At 43.0% G+C, this 19,511-nt stretch overlaps 1 protein-coding gene across 1 annotated transcript in view; it reads left to right on the forward strand.

Moving 5' to 3' along the window:
- The window catches only part of LOC117053760 (sodium- and chloride-dependent betaine transporter-like), a 42,871-nt gene extending 32,296 nt beyond the window's left edge, over window positions 1-10,575 (forward strand). The window contains 2 exon segments of the mRNA XM_033161873.1: window positions 367-537; window positions 7,131-10,575. Of these exon segments, the coding sequence (XP_033017764.1) occupies window positions 367-537; window positions 7,131-7,277 (318 nt within the window). The 3' untranslated portion in view covers window positions 7,278-10,575.
- The last annotated feature ends 8,936 nt before the right edge of the window (window positions 10,576-19,511 follow it).

Here is a 19,511-nt window from a genome sequence, read left to right on the forward strand (position 1 = left end):
CCACAGGGCGGGTGCCACTACCGAGAAGGCCCTCTGCCTGGTTCCCTGTAACCTCACTTCTCGCAGTGAGGGAACCGCCAGAAGGCCCCTCATTACCCCTGCTTATTGGCCATACTATCTGGGAATTGTAGTTCACACCATCTGGAGGGCACCAGGTCAGGAAGGGCAGCCCAAGAGGATCTTCACAACTACCTCTCCATGGGCTACCAGGACTCAAGTTCAGTGTGGGTTGTCTTCCTCTCCACAGCTTAAATCATTCTGCTACAAAGTATTAAGTTATAAATATCAGTATACAGCTCTTTTCCAGAGTTATCTTCTCATTGCACTTAGCATAGCAGTCATGCTTTCTGCTTTTGTCTTCTTCAGGCCACCTTCCTGTTTTCACTCATTAGGTACACACCGCTCACGTATAACAAAGTATACGAATATCCGCCATGGGGTATTGCTGTGGGCTGGTTGATGGCGCTGTCCTCTATTATCTGCATCCCATTGTACGCTGTGTTCATCCTCCTGAAAACCAAAGGATCATTAAAAGAGGTAAAAGAAAGTGAGGCATCTCTAAGGTCACAGAACTTTGGCTTGCTATTGGGTAGGGCTGTTCACTGACTTGCAAAGTGTGAAATTGGGAGCTTCTGTGATTTTTGGTGTAGTACAGAAAGTCAGAATGGCCTTGGTTTGCTGTGTCCCAAAATAATTGTGTGTTAGTGACATCCTAAGCCATGAAGCAATACTCTGGTTATTTCAGAGGACCTAACCCCGAATTCTACTTAATTGCAGGCATTGTTTTTTTATAAACTTATTAGCATATTTAAAAGCATACCTGGCTTGATATGCATGCAGTTCCCCATGAACAACAGATTGACACCATACATTGGATTGGGTATGGCAGACCAAGAGCCATATGCAAGGCCCTTGTTGGACTGTTACATCAAGGAAATGGCCAATCTGTTTGGGGAAAGGAAGACCCCTATACAACAGCAGGAATCATGCCAAACTCCAGTTTAGGAAAGTTTACTCTGTTTTGGGGTAATGTGTGAATGGACAGATCATTGTTTGTGAATTGTGATTTGTGATGTTGATGTTATTTATTTATTTAATAAATGCTTAACCCACCTTCAACACCCCAAGTTGTTAAAAACTCAATCAATGTAACAAGAGCATGCTAAAAGTCAAGTTATTAAAATTTGATTGGCAAACTAAAATCAGAGACCGTGGTTTGAAGTCAGTTGGCAAACCAGGGTTTGTCGCAGCTATGGTTTGATGCGGTGTCTGAATTGACAAATTACAGCTCTTGTTCCACCTCTAAAGGTTGGAGTGCTGAGCAGATGAGAGCAACCAAGAAGTTCTAAACTATTATTTGCTTGTAAATTTGGAACAGGGGTGAGCAACCTACAGACCTTGACCTAATTTTATGCAGCCCCGAGCCTTGGGAGAGGAGAAATGGAGAAGGGAGTCAAAATTAGTGGAGTGATGGAAAGATGAGAGGGGAAAGCTCTCTGCAAGTGATCAGTTCATAACTCTGGCAAGAATGATCTGTCTAGTCCCCAGCTCCCTGTTGGCAGGAAGTGGGAGGGAAGACAAATGGGGTGGGGGAGAGGTGGAAGAAAGATAGAGTGAGAAGGGGCAGCCCTGCCTGCCTGCCTCTGGTGTTATCTCCTTCCACCACTGGCATGAAATCCCTGGCAGACCAGTGCAGAGGGAATGAAGCCCTCAACAGAAGAAAGTTCCCCTATCCCGATTTGGATGCTTGCAGCTTGTTCTGGGGTTCTAAGACAATGCTTCATACAAACCACAGTTTAATGTGATGTCTAAAAATCGAGCCGTTGACTTTTAATCTTGTGCATCTTTGGTGCAAGATCATTGTTGTTGGCTTGCTGAAAACTGCAGCTTTTGGAATGACAGATAATTTGGAAAGGATGAAATGCAATCTTCTAGGCACACACCTCATTCGGTGGTCTGCCTGCATGTGAAGCAATTTAAGTCGCAGTGACAAGTGGCTGGGAAATCTCACACTCTAGCACTGAAGAGAATGAACTTTGCAGAGGGTGCCCTTCCTAGTGCTCTGACCTCCGGGAAGGTGATGTTGTGCCTGCAGGCCCTTGTTTACTGACTAGGGATTCTAACATAATGAGGAATGACAGGCTGTATGCTGGCGCTGATTTAATGTCCACCTCAGGTGGACAAGTTGTGAGGCAAAGCCCCGGACAGGGAAGAAAAGGAAGGGGAGCCTTGAGGAAAACACACAGATGAGGCAAAGGGCACAAACAAATGAAAAATATGCAGCAGGAAGGAAAGATCAGAAATATTGCATTATAAAAAGACTTCACTGTTTCCAGTTGGGTGTATCCACAGCTACATGTAGTACAATGACACTTTTTCTTGTGTGTGATAAGGAGGGCACCTACCTGAAGGGGAACGTGCGATGTGGTTCACTTGTTGACAGGGAGTGAATTGCTAGTGGAGTTTTTGACAGGTGGACAACTTTTTTGTTTGGAGAGGGAGAGCAAAGGTGTGTTTTCAGGAGACAATTTGGTTCTACCTTGATATTGCCTTTAACACCTTTGAAGACAGCTGCACCATTTCCAGTCAACTGTGTTGACACAGCATGCCTCATATGGTCAAAGTGGAATGAAAAGGAATATCCTTTGTTCTCTGGAGGTTTTAATTCACCGCTGCTGAGGTATTAACTATAAGATCTTTAAATGATCTTTAAATGTGTTGTCTTCAATATGCAGTACTTTCCTGTCTTCAAGTCATAACATGATGAGCCTAGGGATGTGAATATCTCCATTGTTGAGAATCACACTGGAAAGGAATAATAATAATTGGCATAATTTAATAGGTTTCTGAGCCTCTTTTCTACTTGCAACACTCTAACAGTACAGAAGTAAGTCCTTTTGAATTCAGTGAGGACTACTCCCTGGCAAATGGGGTTAGGACTGTAGGCTTAGTGATTTACAACCATGTAAAAACCATGTGAAATTGACAATTTTTTTTGAAAAAAGAAATTGACAATTCTTAATTTACTCACTTATTATGGAGACATTGATTTACTGGCCAGCTACAAAAGAAGAACAGGAGCCCTGACCGTTAGGTCCAGTCGCAGACGACTCTGGGGTTGTGGCGGCACTCATCTCGCTTTACTGGCCGAGGGAGCCGGCGTACAGCTTCTGGGTCATGTGGCCAGAATGACTAAGTCGCTTCTGGTGAACCAGAGCAGCGCACGGATACGCCATTTACCTTCCCACCGGAGTGGTACCTATTTATCTACTTGCACTTCCTGCAGCCATCAGAAACCATGCTTTGGTTTTTGAACGTTTTGGAAGTCGAACTGACTTCCAGAACGGATTCCGTTCAACTCCCAAGGTACGACTGTATGTTCCCAGTACTAACTTACTCTTTATTCCAGGTATTACCATCCACACTGAGTATGTGGATGAGTCTGCCCTTTTGGGGTTTTCTAGCTTGTATGTATTTGACATACATATTGGTGTCGCCTCCATTATGCCCTCCTCTGGTCTTCCTATAGATTTTTATCTCGAGATAAGTGCCCCCCACCGTTTCTGTCACTATTCAACAAGGTTTCTGCTGTGCTCACTATATCACCTATCATTTCCTTTAAAATGAAGCACTTCAGCCCACCCATCTCTGCCTGAAGTCTTTAGGCATTAGTACATAAACACCTGCATGTGTCTTTATGTCTCTGGCATATGCATTTTGCCCTACGATGCCCTGGCCTCTTTGAATCAGCCCCTTTTCCAGCTGGCTGTGGAACAGCAATGCCTGAGCAGCATTAAAGGGCCCTGGTGTGGAATCAGCTTAAGACAATAAAAAGAAACTACAGGACCAATAACCCAAGAAATAGACAGCATTAAACCATTTGTGCTGGATTGCCTTGTTGATTTCAGTTTATTGTCTTAGCCAAAGGCCATAACAAATACCACTGAATATAGTTAGCAAGCACAGATGGGGAAAACATTACAAAATAGAACAATTAAATATATACAAATGGAACAAATATCAACTCTCCCCCATTTTCTGTTTTAATAAAATTAAAATAATAAAGATTTTTTTTTAAAAAAAAAACCCATTTGGTTCAGAGCAATTCTTGCACAACATTTAATTAGGTGAAAACAAAACAAATATTATTATTGTTGTTGTTTTAAAAAACCCCCAGTGCAAAACATCCTAGCAGCAAGATGATCTGGTTTGCCAAATTACTTAATTCCACCAGAAATGAAATCTAGGCCTTTAGGAAACCCAGAAAAGCAAGAGCAGCACCAGTTTTGCTTAATTTCTGATATTATCTGGCTCTTTTTTTATTATCAGGGTCTTTTCCAGGGAGTCTTCTCTTCTCATGAGTATTGGAGCCTCAGCTTCAGGATCAGTCCTTCCAATGAGCACCCAGGGCTGATTTCCTTCAGAATGGATAGGTTTGATCTTCTTGCAGTCCGTGGGACTCTCAAGAGTCTCCTCCAGCACCATAATTCAAAAGCATCAATTCTTCGGCAATCAGCCTTCTTTATGGTCCAGCTCTCATTATGGTCTTCCCTATACGGACTGGCAATGGCTCTCCAGGGTTTCAAGTAGGATTTTCCCCAATCCGTACCTGGAAGCACCAGTGATTGGACTTGGGACCTTCTGCATGCTAAGCAGTTGCTCTACAGTTGAGCTACATCCCTCCTGCTACTTTCCTTCTACTTTATGCTATAAAGTGTGCACCACGTTGGTGTTACTGAAAGTCACTTCTATTTGACATGGGTTTGGGAGGAGGAAGGGGTCTCATACTTTGAGTCAATCCCAGAAGTGATTTAAAACAACAACAACAACAACAACAACAACAACAACAACAACAACAACCTAACACTTTGCAGCAAACTGCATTTCTGTGAATTTATTCTTGTCTTTGAAAAGTTTTGAAAAATTAAATGATAAAAACCCTTTGAGTTAACATCCCACTCCTTTGCTGACATATCATTCTGATTTGGTGCCTTCTGCTCACATGAAGAATTCTAGATTTATTATGTTTAGAAGGTTTTTGTAGAAACATCAGAGTAACTAATTAACTCCAGGAAACACTTTCAAAAATGAAAGCATTTCTTCTTGCTTCTGGGATTCCAGTAATGATAGGAACAGGCAGGCATATGTACTTTCCTGCCATCATATTTTTCAAACTCCTCTCAGTGATCCTGAGGGCTAGAGACTTCATTAAACAAACAAACAAAATGAGAACTGAGATTCTTAAGGCTTCATCACAAGCTTCCAGGCCTCATGTTGCTCACAGCAGCTGGGTTAACCAGTGCTTCATGAATCAGAGCAATGTACCCAGTCCTGAAATTGTGAAGTGCCAAGGTTAATTAACTTTGCAAAACTCCCAGATGCAAATTCTGACATTTAACTGACTTATGCTAGTGCATGCTTTTAGTTTAAGGACGTGAAGGGTGCTGTTAATTTCCTCTATTGTTTTAGATGGGTACTTCCTATATGCCTGTGTGCCGTCTTGAGTCTTGGTCTGAGCAAAAGGCGGGATATTAATATTACTAGTATTAATAATAAGTGGATGCTCTTGCCATGGCACCAGATTGGGTCAGATCTTGAGCATTTTATCAAAAAGAGAAAGCAATGCATTGGAGTGAGCATAGGAGTCCTCTGCTCCTTAAGTTGATGGCTGGAGTGAACTGCTACTGCTTGAAATGGTGGTTACCAATAAGCCGTTCGAGGGCTTGCTCTGGATGAAGGGCAGGCAGTGCAGCAGCCTGAAAAACGTGAAGCTTAAGAAGGTTCAGCACAGCCAGCAGTGGCTTGTAAGGCTGGTGGGTGGAGGCAGCAGCATCCTTCCATTTGCAGCTTTGCACTTGTCGAGATGGGGCAAGCCACGAGAGTAAGATCAGGGGTACTCCAGGATGGTGGCAACCTCCAGGTGCGAATGTATCTGTGGGGCTGCTGCCATTCCACCCCTCTCCCAACCTTGTCCCAGCACACCCACCAAGAGGTCACCATTACCACCATCGCCAGCCGCAAGTAGCATAGGGGAGGAATTTGATTCAGGTTGCAATTAAAGTCCATCTATCACTATGAACTTTCTGAAATCAAAAGCAACTGAAACACAACCGACACGTATTTCAAGCCAAACATATATTTACCCGGTTAATGTGAGGGTAGTTGAAGCTGTCCATTATCACAAGCAGAGATACTGCTCTGGCCTAATGGATCTAATGCCGAAATAAGACGGATTAGTATCCTGTTCTGCTGCGGGTTGGGGCGCACGGAGGAAGTGGCAATGAATTTTAGAATTTCATCCAGTGAGTCATGTCTGAAATGAAGCAAGTCAGGATCCTGGTCAGCTCCCATGGGGCCCTGCTACTTGAGTTGGCAAGATGTCTCAGCTAACAAAGCTATAAAAAGGCTAGCAGGGCCTGCCTTTCAAATGGCTCTGTCCCCTTGGCAGAGCGGTTTGCATTGTTTTAAAGGGCCTGTGACCTAGTCTGCAGCTGCATGCTCCTGTGGAGCAGTTCCAGGGGAATTAGCTACTAATTCACACTGTTCTTCTGTCATTCATCCAGATGAGCAAGAAGCACTATCAGAGTTTGAGGACACATTCCATCCAGGCAAAAACACTCCACCGTGGGGTGTGGCTGGGGGAGAGGGGTGTGGCTGAGGAGGTGTGGCCCAAGGAGTGTCCCAAGGACCAGATAGAGACATAGCTGTCAACCCTCCCTGCTGTTTCCCAATGCTATAATAAGGGAATTTCCCGCAAAAAAGGGAAAGGTTGACAGCTATGGATAGAGAGGCCTGGAGGACCACACTTGGAGGTATCCCAGGATGCTTTGCTGTTCTCCCCAAACCTGTGCCAACCGCACTACCTATCTGTAAGCACTGCTGAATGTTTATTGGGCTCTACCATATGTTAAAAAAAAGTGAGCCTAAAGGCATAATGGATCAGAATGTTACGTTGTTTCCCTTCTGCTCATTTAGATGTGTCTTCCAATAATCATGCATTAGGAAGTACAATGGATTTGCTCATGGAATGTCTTTGCCCAGAGCAATGGATACAGATGGCTATTGAGTGGTGTCTGTCTAACAGCTTCATTAACAGCTACATTGTCTGCTCCCTGCTTGTCTTTCTACAGCGGTTACGCCAGCTCACTTCTGCAGCAGAGGACTTGCCCCAGCCCAAGAAGCACCTGATTGCCTTATCTGGACAGTGCTTCAAGCCGAGAAGTCAACATCCAGGCAAGGAAGTGCTCATCACCACAGAGAAGGAAACCAACTTCTAGACCTCCCAGGGAAGAACTTCTTTACCTTCTGGAGACATCTCTCCTTATTTCTTTTGTGTCCTGCTTAAATCTGGGATGAGCTGCTGTTCAGGGTCCCTTAAGATGCCATCACCTTCTTCCCTTTGCATTTACTTAGCATACAGACTGGAATAGGGCCAATGGAACAGTCACTGTAGAGGTGAAAAATTGTCTGTGAAGGGTCCAGAGCTCAGAGGAAACCTGAATTCCTGTTTACTGGCAGTGCTAGGGGATTGAACCTGGCACATTGTGCATGCAACACAGGTGCTTTAACCACTGTGCTGTACACTCCTTCCCATTTATAAGAAATAAATTAGCAGCAAGATGTTGGAAAAGACAGTGAATAAAGCTAGCCAGTTCAAGTTCCTGTGACTTCCTGAAAGTTTCTTCCACTGCTGGCTTAACTCACTGGCAAAAACATTTCACTTTCCTTCAACACCCGAATCTCCAGCCATATCTGCATGACCTAACTGCAGGAATTGTGGCAAAGTTGGTGGATTACTGTTGTGTTGTTTTTAAATTTAAAATTCACAAAGATCTTTGCTGTAGGTGAGATTCCTTTTTTATTTTTATCTTAAGAAGATTGGCAACAATCCTCATTTGGATGTAGAAACCAGAGCTTGATCACTCAGCCTCTCCCATTACGCAGGAGGCCCTGGAGGGGGGAAAGGCGATAAATTGGAAGCAAGATGAGTTTGTCAGAAAAAGAGCATGTCAAAGCCACTTAAGATCTTTCTCTTTTTTTCTCCTTTGAGAAGAGACTAGTGCAGAAAGGAAATGGAGCAGGCAGACAGTATTTCAGCTTGAATATCCATTGTTTGATTCAGCTCTGTGTGACATCCCTGAGTTGCTGGGAAAACCTGAGAAATGCAAGTTGAATGCAACTGCCATATAAGCAAATGCCAAAACTGCATTAGAAGTTCAGGACAGCCTGGATCATATAGGAGATAACAAAGCTGAAGTCTCTGACCTCATGATGCTAGCTTAGCATTTGTGATACAGAGGTTGGCATATGGTCTGCGGCACAAAATAAGAGGTAGTGGGGGTGGGAGGGAAATGGAAGACACAACAAGCTAGAAAATCAATTTCTGTGCACAGAGTCCTGGTTTGCTTTCATTTATTTCTTGTGTAAATGTTCACTGCTAACCAAGGTCAATTCAATATCCTAAACACCAGGAGGGAACCCTTTTTGCATTGTGAATGTTGTGGCTGCAGCTAGGGATGTTGGAGAATTCTGACGAAAATGGAAACAGGAGTGGAAATTGCCTGTGTTTGTTTATTTGTCCCATGTCCGGAAATCCATTGAGTATGATCAGTAATTGCTGCTGCTGTTTTCTTTCAGCCCTCAAATGATAAGCAATTGATTCCAACCCTCCTCTCCCATATTTGCGTTGTGTTTCCTTTGTATTCCTTGCAGAATTTTGGAGAAAAGTTAAAGGTTTACTGCATCTCAGTTTGCCTATTGCTTCAAGGAGTGTGAATTGCATAAACTTGGATTAAAATGCAGGTTGAGCCAAATTTCACCTCCACCCCTCGATTGGGCAAGATGTGCTGTCTCAGTAATGGAAAGGCCGGTACTGAAATGGTCAAATCATATACCACGAATGTCAACAGGAGCCAGGGTCCATTTCAGCACTTGGAACTCCTTGGCCAGTTGTTGAGAGCCCAGTGCCTGGTAGGGCACACCAGCACTAACACCTACCTTTGGCCCCCATGTCAGGTAGATGGATCTGTGAGTCACCATTCACATTTCCCACAATGAACCAGAACAGCTGCCTGTTTCTAGTTCTGCTTTGGCAAAACTTACACACACTTACCTAGGACAATCTCTTTGAATGTTCATAGGATCTGTTTGTAGACAATAGTTTGATCCAATGCAGCGCTAAGTTGAAGTCTCTTAGTGGTATACTTGTTCCACTGGAAAAATGTGTTGCACCAGTGGAACATTGATGCACGAGAGAATGCATAAGCAGCTTGCTGGTAACTTTGTTGTACAATAGACTGTGCAGTCTCGTATGGAACAAGTTTCTGCTAGCACAACTGTTGCAATAGATTCCTCTGTTGCATAACATTAAAACTCAGCCACCCACTTGCACAAGAATCCTTGTGCTAGTGGACAGAAAACACTGAATACAGCCCATAGAAATGATATGCTCATGAGAGTTTTGATCTGTCAGGTTTTTTTCCTCCACCAGCAGAAGTTATTCCTAATTCCAAGGTGTTCATCAGCAACTTGAATGTTCATAAAAAGCCATCTAACTCTTGTTTACAGCATTTGTGAGTACAGAAGACATCCCATAAATGATTGACAAGTGTTGCTTTTTACTCTACTCCCATGCCTTCCCTAGCAGTCTGGTATGCAGAAATGAAGCAACTGAAGTGTTTCCTATCACTTTGGGCCAATTCCCAGTCTTCAGTGGTTCCTGGTAGAGTGCCACAGAAGCAGAGGAGGCAATAAGTCTGCAGCCAGGTGGTGTCCATGCCGTTTGTCAGAATCCTAAGCTACCACTATTTTGCAAATCGCAATAGCCACACAAGTCTTCACATTATCTATCCAAATAGTGCTTCCATCTGACAATCTCTCAGCTGCCAGCAATGGCCCTGCATGTTCCCTTGGCACCCTGTTTGCAAAATTTAAGAATTTTGCAAAATACAAATGCACTTTCACTTTCACAAGATTAATATGCTGCCTTTGGCTGTGCTTGAGGGTTGATTTCAAAAACTCCCACTGGAAAAAAACATTTATGTCCATGTGGGGATGGCAGTATTGAGTCAGTGGCTCATGTGCTTCTGGCTTGCACTCTTTATGAAGATTTGAGGAGTGAGGTTATTAACCCTCTATTACTGTCCATGCTGGGTTGCTCAACCATTGCTACCATGTCCTTTCTTTTAGCAGATCAAGATGATCAGGTGACAGCGAAAACAGCAAGGTTTTTCGCAGGTGCAAGTAGAATAAGATCTTTTATATGATTATTGTTGTAAACCTCCAAAATGTATTTTGTATAGTTAAGTTTTTACCTCTATCTTTAGTACATTTTGTTTTGTTTTAGTGCTATGGCTAGTGGCCGATGCAAATAAAAATTCTTCTGATTATGATTGTTCCAAACCAGGGAATGCATCATTGGCTAAATGTCAGGCTGCACAGGAAGAAAGAGCTGCCAACAGCAGCTCGCTGAGTTTTATTTGTCATAGATGTACATTTACATCTTTATATTTTTCATAAACCTTTGTACTTAAGATATACTCAATAAACAGCATTTCTTTAATTATGAACCAACAATAGTTGTGGTTTTGCTTTCTTTCCTATGGAGAAGAGAAGGTCCAGAAGATGTAACCTTTGATCAAGAGAAAAACCCAGAGAATTTCAATGTATTAGCAGTTGACAGAATTTAATGGAAGGAGTGGCGCTTTTGAGTCGTGAACTTGGACACAACCTATGCTTCATTTTAATAGCTAGAGAAAATATTTGACTGATGCTTTACAGAAGGTCAGGAGGGAACATGCAGTGGATTTCTTGCCTCAACAGAATCAGCCACTTCTGCCTTGAGATCAGCTAAAATGCTTGCTGGAGGAGGCCTGTGATTTGTCTTTCAACCTTTCAAACACGTACTGTTGGTAGAGAATGAAGACAATCTTGCAAAGTGGCATTCTTTTTCAAAGTAGGGGGGAGAAAAAGGAAAAGAACAGACACTCCTACCCCAGACTTCTGAGACACTATGGTACAGTTTCTCCAATGCCTGGATAGCTCAGTTGGTTAAGAGTGTGGTGCTGATAATGCCAAGGTTGCAGGTTTGATCCCTGTGTGGGGCATCTGCATATTCCTGTTGTAATTCCCATTCCACCTTAATAACAGACTGAGGATGGGAGCTTGTCACATGTCTGTATAGTGTTCCAGTGTGGTGCTGGGAACTTGCATTCCTCAGTCTGTACTTTCTCTTTCGTTTTCCGAACATGGAGGTGACTGCACGTGTGCTTTCTTTTGTCCTCATGTTCGCCTAATAAATGCTTAACTATAATGCTCATGCCAGCCTCTGTGGTGCATCTTCTGCTGCTGAATGGACAGAAAGAGTGCCTGGCTTTCTGAAGCTAGGTCTCTGGTTTCTGCTGCTGTTCCAGGGCTTTGAAGTTCGACCGGCAGTTCGGACGGGGGGGGGGGGGTTGTTTGGCCCAGCAGGGAGCATGCCCGTTGTTCCCGTTTCCCTGGACAATTTACAACAATTCCTGCATTGTAGGGTGTTGGATTAGATGATCCTCAGGGTCCCTTTCAACTCTGCAATTCTATGGTTCTATGGACTAGATATACAAATGGTTCTAATCTCAAGCCTCATCACTTACCCATGCTCCTCCTATATCTGTCTGGTTCCAATTGTTACCCTCAGTCCCTTGTAAAAAGTTAAGCACTCTTATAGGCATCTCTGAGCTCATGGAAATATACACCACCACGATGCCCTCCATATGCTTACTCCAGCTCCCATCCTCTCTGTCTACAGGCCATGCTGGCTTGGGTTGATGGGAGCTGTCATCCAAAGCACATGAATGGCACCAGGTTGGGAAAGGCTGGAGTAGAGGCGCCTTACAGCGATCTTGCTGTTGGCTGGCATGACCGGAGTTCAGCATTCTGTGACTACTGAACAAATTCTTTGTGTGTGTACGGTCCTCTCAACTCAGAATTTTCCTAATTGCTTTTTGTATTTTTGCAAGTGTTGTTGTTTTACCCCCAGTCCAGTGGGTGCTATTTGCATGGTGCCATTTTGGCTCCATAAGCAATGGCACTCACAACCTGGACATTGGAAATTGAGGGACATTCCATTCTCCTCTCATGGAAAGGTGGTCAGAGTAGCGTGCATGGGATTAAAATTCAGCGAACACCTCTGCTCATGGCAGCACCTTTGCTTGCAAAAATACTGTGGACACTTAAGCATTGCAATTTCACAAATACTTAGCACCTAAGTAAACTGAAAAGTATTTTACTTTGGTTGAGAAATTGTCACAGTTGCTCCTCTCCCAGGAGAAATGTTGTGTATTTCCCAGCTATTCTGGTTCTCTCCCTAGCCGCCTTTGCAAAGAAACAGTGGTTTTTTTAAACATCACCGTTTTATTATTATTTAACACCTAAGTCTTACCTTGGTTCAGAATGTCTAGTGTGGGTTCATGCCAAAGAAAACTGTCCATTGCTCATAAGCAGCCCCACTGAATTCCATGGGGATTGCTCTCTGATAAATATGTGTAGGATTGCAGCCTTAATTGGTTATCTTTAAAGGTGCCACACAGGACTGCTAACAAGGACAAGGTGTGGCCTTCAAGGAAACAACTCTGAGCACGCTCAAAACAAATGTATTGACTCAGGTCAGCCCAGACTGCAGACCTGGTAAAATGAAATTTATTATAAGGCTGCCATCATGACAACAGGAGTGAGAGGGAAACTGCACAGCCAGGACCAACAGCCAGTAGTTCTGGTAAGATCAAAATTACTACTACATATCCCCACCCTCCCAACTCCTGGTCTGGGGGACAGATGGGTGGGACCTCCTGGCCATAGCAATCCTTTTGGATGGAGATAGACTGAGTGGTGCAGAGATTTGATTGGCCAGGGATTGGAAATGGACAGAAAAAGCCTCTCTCTGTTACAATGGATTGTAGAAGGCTCTGTGTGAAAGGAAAGAGCATGGTATTGAGATTTTGGGGGAAAACGTTTTGAAAGAATTGCTTGGCATTTTGCTTGATAGGGCTGAGCCCCAATGGATCAGCCAATACTGCATGGGTACCAGAAAAGGGGCTTGCTCACGAACTTGCCCTCCTGCTTTTTCCCTTCCACTGTGAATGTTGCTGTCATTTTATGCTTCATTTGCCAGTGCACCAGTTGTCAAGAAAGCAGGAATTTGCCTTTGGGAAGCAGGGAGAGCAGCACAACTGAATCTTAAAAAACAGTATAAAAGAAAATAACAAAAGCAATCTTTAAAACAAAACAAAACAAAACCAAAACCACACGTCTCATCTGGGTTTGGAACATGGGCACAGTTCTGTGCCTCCTACCTACAACCCTTTTCTCTCAAGGAGGGTGTTTATTTTTAGATCCATCTGTCTGTTCCAGTTCATCAAGCTTCGGCATGGAAAGTCATGTAGAAAGGAAAGGAATTCCCAGGAAGAAATGCAGGCAGCATTCCTGGCAACTCTGCTGGGATGTCCAGCATCTTTATTTGTGCTGCAATATGTTAAGGAACCGGGAAGTTCATGATAAATGTGATTAGTATAAATTAAATGTTTGTTTGTTTTTAAAAAGATTATATGCAGATGTTATTACACACTCCTGTTAAATGTTGCCATCAATGTCTGATGTGTATGTATGCTACTGTGTATGAAAGGCAGTATAAAAATATTTTTAATTGAATAATATAAATAAATTCCCCACAAAGTTCTTCTCTGGCTCTGAATGTGAACTCAGATCCTGCACACAAGCTATGGGCGTTCAGCAAACCAGCTGCCAAAAGTTAGACCCAGTCATAGAAGTTATTTAATATTACCCCTTTCCTCTTGATGAAACTCTTGTTTGTTGCTGTGAAATCACAAAACCAGCAGCTTGGTAGTCAATCTGCAGAGAAGTTCTTTCACTTAACTTTCAATAAAATTCACCTTGTTTGCTTTCTGAACTACAGAGACAGAGTACATTTGACCAAGCAAGCTTTTGATGGGTGAGTGGCCAATCAATTCTTTTAATTGTTTCCTGTAAACATTTCATAGGGTTGTTGGACTCCATCCCTGATGTAAAACCCTCTTCTAGACACGGAAAGTTATTTTGAAATACAGGTAAAAATAAGGCAAAAACAGCAACAAACAACAGAGACCATCACCTTAACAATACAATACCATAAGGTAGGAGGAGGAAGAGAAAAGTTAGTTTTGAAGTGTACCATGGGTGATCTTGTATAAAGCAAGAAACACACTAACTACTGAGAGACTTTGGATGTGCAAGTCAGAAAATCAAAATAATGGACAGAAAATAGATAAATCATTGTCGGGGGGGGGGGGGATGCACCAGCATTTGATTGGAATGCTATGAGATGTTTGAAGGGTTCCTTCACATCAGTTAAAACAAAGTGGTGTTGCCATAATATCCTTTTAAAAATTGGAATTCCTTGAGCAAGTTTGTATGTCATCTTGGTCACCCTGATTGAATAAGAAAGTTTGTGTGTTATACTGAGTCAAACCACCAGACCATTCACCTGGCTGTTGTCTACACTGACTGGTGGCAGCTCTCCAGGACTTCAGCGAAGAGTCTTTCCCAGAGACTGATCCTGTGATCTGTTGAATGCAAAGCCTGTGCTCTACCACTGAGTTATGACCCTTTCCCTATGGCATGAAAACTGACTTTCCAAGCAGCCCTCTGCCAAAGGTTGTGAGGCAAAGGAACCCATGTTAGACTTTCTAGAGGGAAATGCCATAACATACATGATTGTGGTACCATCAGTGTGCATGCACCAACACTAGGACTCCCCCCCCTCACTAAGAAAGCTGGTAAATACTAAACCAATTCCAAATCAAACTGAGAAGAGTTCACCCATTTCTGAGGATGATGGGAAATGTTGCTCCATTCCATTTAAAATGGTTTAAGTTCACCCTGGTTTTGTGGGGTTTCTGTTCCTAAATGTCAAGCCTTTCACTTCACAATAGATGTTCATATAGTCAGCAGCTCAAATTTTGCTCAAGGCGTTCAATTTCCTTTTCCTTTTTCTGCGGATAAATATCTTTCCATTGAAGCTTTGCATCATGGACCACAGTTGTGACAATACATGCCTTTTGGCTATGGTGTCTATATACAATGGTCTGAGCAGCCCTTTCATTTCGGAAGTGTCTGTGACTGAAGTGATGCAGCACTTGTGAGCAATCACTGAGTGGCCAACAGGTGCTATCTTTGGAGCTAATAACTGTATTTACCTATGTGGGGAATCTTTCCTATTTGAGTGATCTGGCTGTTTTCTGGCCACTCAGCAAGAAGAATTTGGAGCCATCAACAGGCGTCTACATTTTTTGAGCTGTTATTTTGTAGAGATTGTTTCACCATATGTACATTAAACTAAATCATTTTTCTTTTTTCTTTTTTGGGTATTTAGTGCACAATTTCCAGTTTCAGGGTCATAGAATCATAGTATCATAGAGTTAGAAGGGGCATCGCCTGTCTCATGGGTAGGAATGACCAAATCTGTCAATTTCAGTTTCCCTCTGTTTCTTATTTGCACAATCTTAAATTAAGTTCCCCACATTTCTACATCAGTTTGCAATTTCTTTTAAAAAGTCCTCATGAAAATTCACCAGCAGTTTTCAGCAAATTTCTTACACTAAACAACTTTTTATAGGCAATACACATTATTGCAAAGCAAGTTTGCCAAATGTAATCCATTTTGTACATTATTTTCATCTATGTATGCATTTTTGTGCACATACATTTTACCATTATGTATGCCTTTCTGCACTCCTGATTTAGTTGGAGAACTACAAAATTCAGGTAAGTGCACACTTTGAGGAATCACTGTTTCGGTTCATATCTTGTTTCAGAAAATGAGAATTTGGTAAGTTCGCCTTTAAACGTGAAATGAATTGAAATTCATAGTGTGAGCTGCTGAGCTCCACAATGGCTCGTGTCAGAGCAGGGTGTGGGGTCTGTAAACACATGGCTTCCCCCTCCCCCCCAAAAAAGATTTTTAACTTCCCAGAACTGATTACCAACAAAAGTGAGCCTCTTTTTCAAAGCCAAGAATGGGAAATTTAGGCCCAGTGCTCTAACATGACCCTAAATCTGACTCTGAGGACTCTCCCCATGACATCCCCTCACCCCAGGCCACACATCTCACTGCTCCTCCTCCTTGTAGGCTCTGAATGCTTTTGCCTGTCTGGAAAGTGTCCTTGAGCTGTGATCATGCCTCTTGCTTGAATGGATGGGGGATGGTGTTGTGTGTGTGTGTGTGTGTGTGTGTGTGAGAGAGAGAGAGAGAGAGAGAGAGAACCTCTGGTTTTTGATGGCTGGAAGGTAGCTTGTTGTAGAAAGAGAAATGTCATGTGCATTGCACTGCCCACTTTTGCCTCTGGCCACTCCCCTCCTGGTATGCAGGCTCCCATAACTTTGCCCATGATGAAATGCGGCTCTTGAACCATGAAAGGCTCCTCACCCCTCTTCTAAGTGATCTTCAGTGCAAGATGATTGATCTCTTTGTCATGTGCTTTTCATAATGCATTCATTGATGGCTCCTCTGAGTGCCAAACAGGAAATAAGGCCTTTCACGCAATTAGCAAATGGCATGAATGGCATTTGAAAGGGTAAATGGGTACCTCAATCCCAATCAACCCTGGCAGAGGGCCAGGGGAGCATTAAGTCTTTCCCCTCAACTTCAGTCACAATCTGGATCAGCTGCCATTTGTTTTGGAAGAAAAGCTTCCACAGGCACAAATGGGAGGTGAGGAGGAGACACAGGGGATCTTTGCTCCCCTGATGGAGCCATCCAACCAGAGAGGCAGCCTGCTAACAAAACACCCAGCCATTGAGACACAAAGCATGCTAACCTGCTTCCAGACAGCCTGACACCATCAGACAGTCAATGGACTAAACCAGCCTTGAATATATACAAATACAAGGCAAATCTTGGGGCCCATGCATCCCCTAATGTATTCCTATTGTACTATTCCTAACCTTCAGCAGAACATTAAGCAGTTTTCTTTACAAGCACCTTTGGTTCATGAAAGATACTAAAGTTTTCTGCATCGTGACAAATACCCAGGGGTCCCTCTGCTAACTGTAGAAACAAGTTGTGGCCTATCAGATCAACAGAGAATGAATTCCCCATTTAAAAAGAGGTACAGATAATTTCTGCCAACAAAAAGAAGTCAAGGTATCAGGCATTGAGGCAGTTCAAATTGGGGACCCTGTGAGGCAAGCATTAGCCCCCTGTTTCCTGTACCACCAGGGCTTCTTGCTGGAGAATGGAGCTACAGAAAGCTTAAGCCAAGATGCTCCTGGTCCTGAACAATCAGGTGACACTGTACAGCCAATCCTGTCCTGTTTTGTATGTGACCACAATGCTTATGGGATGCAGGGTTTGCACTTGTTCCGAAAACATCGGCTTCACTCATGGGATGAGATGTTTATCTGACTGTGTATATGAGGTTCTCATGCTCTCTGCACCCTAGAATAATACATATGCATGAATGCCTTGGAAAGAGAATGAATGTCCTTGTATTTTCCATTTCTTAATTGCCCCGGTCTGATGTACATGTTGTGACAGGATCCTGCTGAATAAATATATCACTGTTGGCATTGCAAGTATGTGAGACTTTAGTTCGCCGCTATAAATAGAGATGCTTTGCAACCTTGATAGAGCATTCAGAAGTCTCCCTCTCTTGTTGGAAGAAGCTGGCCAGGGGTTGGGAGGGAGGGAAGCTCTTCTGCAGTGACCCCAGGCAAAGGTATCATCAGCACCTACAGGTAATTCAGGGAGTAATACTGCCAAGGGGCCGACATATGGCCTATGAAGTGACTGCAAAGCAATTTCTAGCTGTCCAATTGTATTGACAGCAATAACTTCCCCATGGGGGATGAAATCATATCACCAGAGACAAATGCTCATTTCCTGCCAACAGGTCACATGAGCGAACAAGCTGCAGGATTTACACACACACACACACACACACACACACACACACACCATTCCTCGAGCTACACAGTTTTCTGTCCTGCATTGCTCTGCTCTGGTATTTCGACACTCTTCACATCCATTTCACATTCCAGGCTCTTCTCACAGTTATCTTTCCCCCCTTTCTTTTCATTTACTCCATTCCAACTATTTATTTATTTAGTTCATTTGGATCCCAGCCTTCAGCCAAAAAAGGCTCCCAGAGCGGCTTATGTGCAATCAGTTAAAGCAAGACAGTCCCTGCCCACAAGCTTACACTCTAAAACAAAACAAAACAAAAAATGACACACAAGGGGAAACGCACAGGGAGGGAAGGGGGGGGGAATCAATCTCAGATGCCAACTTTCAAACAGTTGTTCTTATAATGACTAGCTGGCACAGTTCAGGGGTAGGAGGTGCCTGATACAGCTGGCCTTTTGGCAAAGCTGGTGGAATGCAGCCCTGCTTCCTTTTCTTTCCCAGTGGGGCAGCATAATGGAATGGCCTCTTATCACTCGCTTTTTCCAGGCACAAGTCTGCACTTTAAAGCTGTATTTCCAAGTTTCCCTTTTTCCCCCTGCTCTGGTGCTTTCCCAATGAAAACCCGCTCCTTAAAGCTGAATCAGAGCAAATGGCAATTTGGATTTTCCACGGAGGATTTCATAGCCAAAACTCCAGAGCAAAAAATAAATAAATAAAACAAAAAAAAGGCGTTCAGACATGGAGCTTTAAAGTTTGAACCATACCTGGAAAGTGTGGAGAAAAGGTAAGTGTATATAAGCCCTTTCTCCCTCCATTATCGACTGGAGCATTTGTTAAAGTCACCATGTGTTATATTTTTAGGTGTGTTTTAACTGCACACCCTGATATGTAAAGCAAGAGTGTGGAACCTGACAAGATTCATCTTGAAAGGTTACACTTGATTGCATATTATAGATAAGTATCCTCTTTGATTGTAGGGTGCGGAAACACGCTTTAAACAAAAAAGAAGTCAGTACTGGCCTAGTGAATGCGGCGTACAGCTGGTGAAGAAGAGCCTTCAGCAATGTGAGGGCATCTCAGAAGCACTGACCCTTGCTGGAAGAACAAGGATGTTAAATTACAAGTACAAAAGAGCATCCCTATTTTTTATTTTTTTTACTATAGAGGTTATGACATTGTTGGATTCAGCTCTCTGGCAGAGGTGTTTTTGAAGTGGGTATTATGGGTATTTCCATATTCTGAATCAAATACAGACACTGCTCAACAATGTAGACTTGAGTGGGCATCTATAAGCAGTGGCCCATTGGCTTCATGCATTGCTTATTTAAATCTGTCAGCGACTGCCTCTTGAGGTCAAACTAGACAGGAATGTGTCATTGGACTAACTGGACTAAATGCGTCATTAGAAACATCATTAGGGTTTAAAAATAATAACTGTGGAGGGTGATTTTTATTGGGACTGCAGCATATGTAGGTAAGAGGTTTAAGCCTTCCCTCCCCAGCTGTGATTTGGACAAAAAATGTCCCTATGCTGCTATTAAGTGCCACCAACAGGAACTTTTTTCTAGAGCTAATA

Source organism: Lacerta agilis, chromosome 10 (genome assembly GCF_009819535.1).
Source record: "Lacerta agilis isolate rLacAgi1 chromosome 10, rLacAgi1.pri, whole genome shotgun sequence".
Lineage (NCBI taxonomy): Eukaryota > Metazoa > Chordata > Lepidosauria > Squamata > Lacertidae > Lacerta > Lacerta agilis.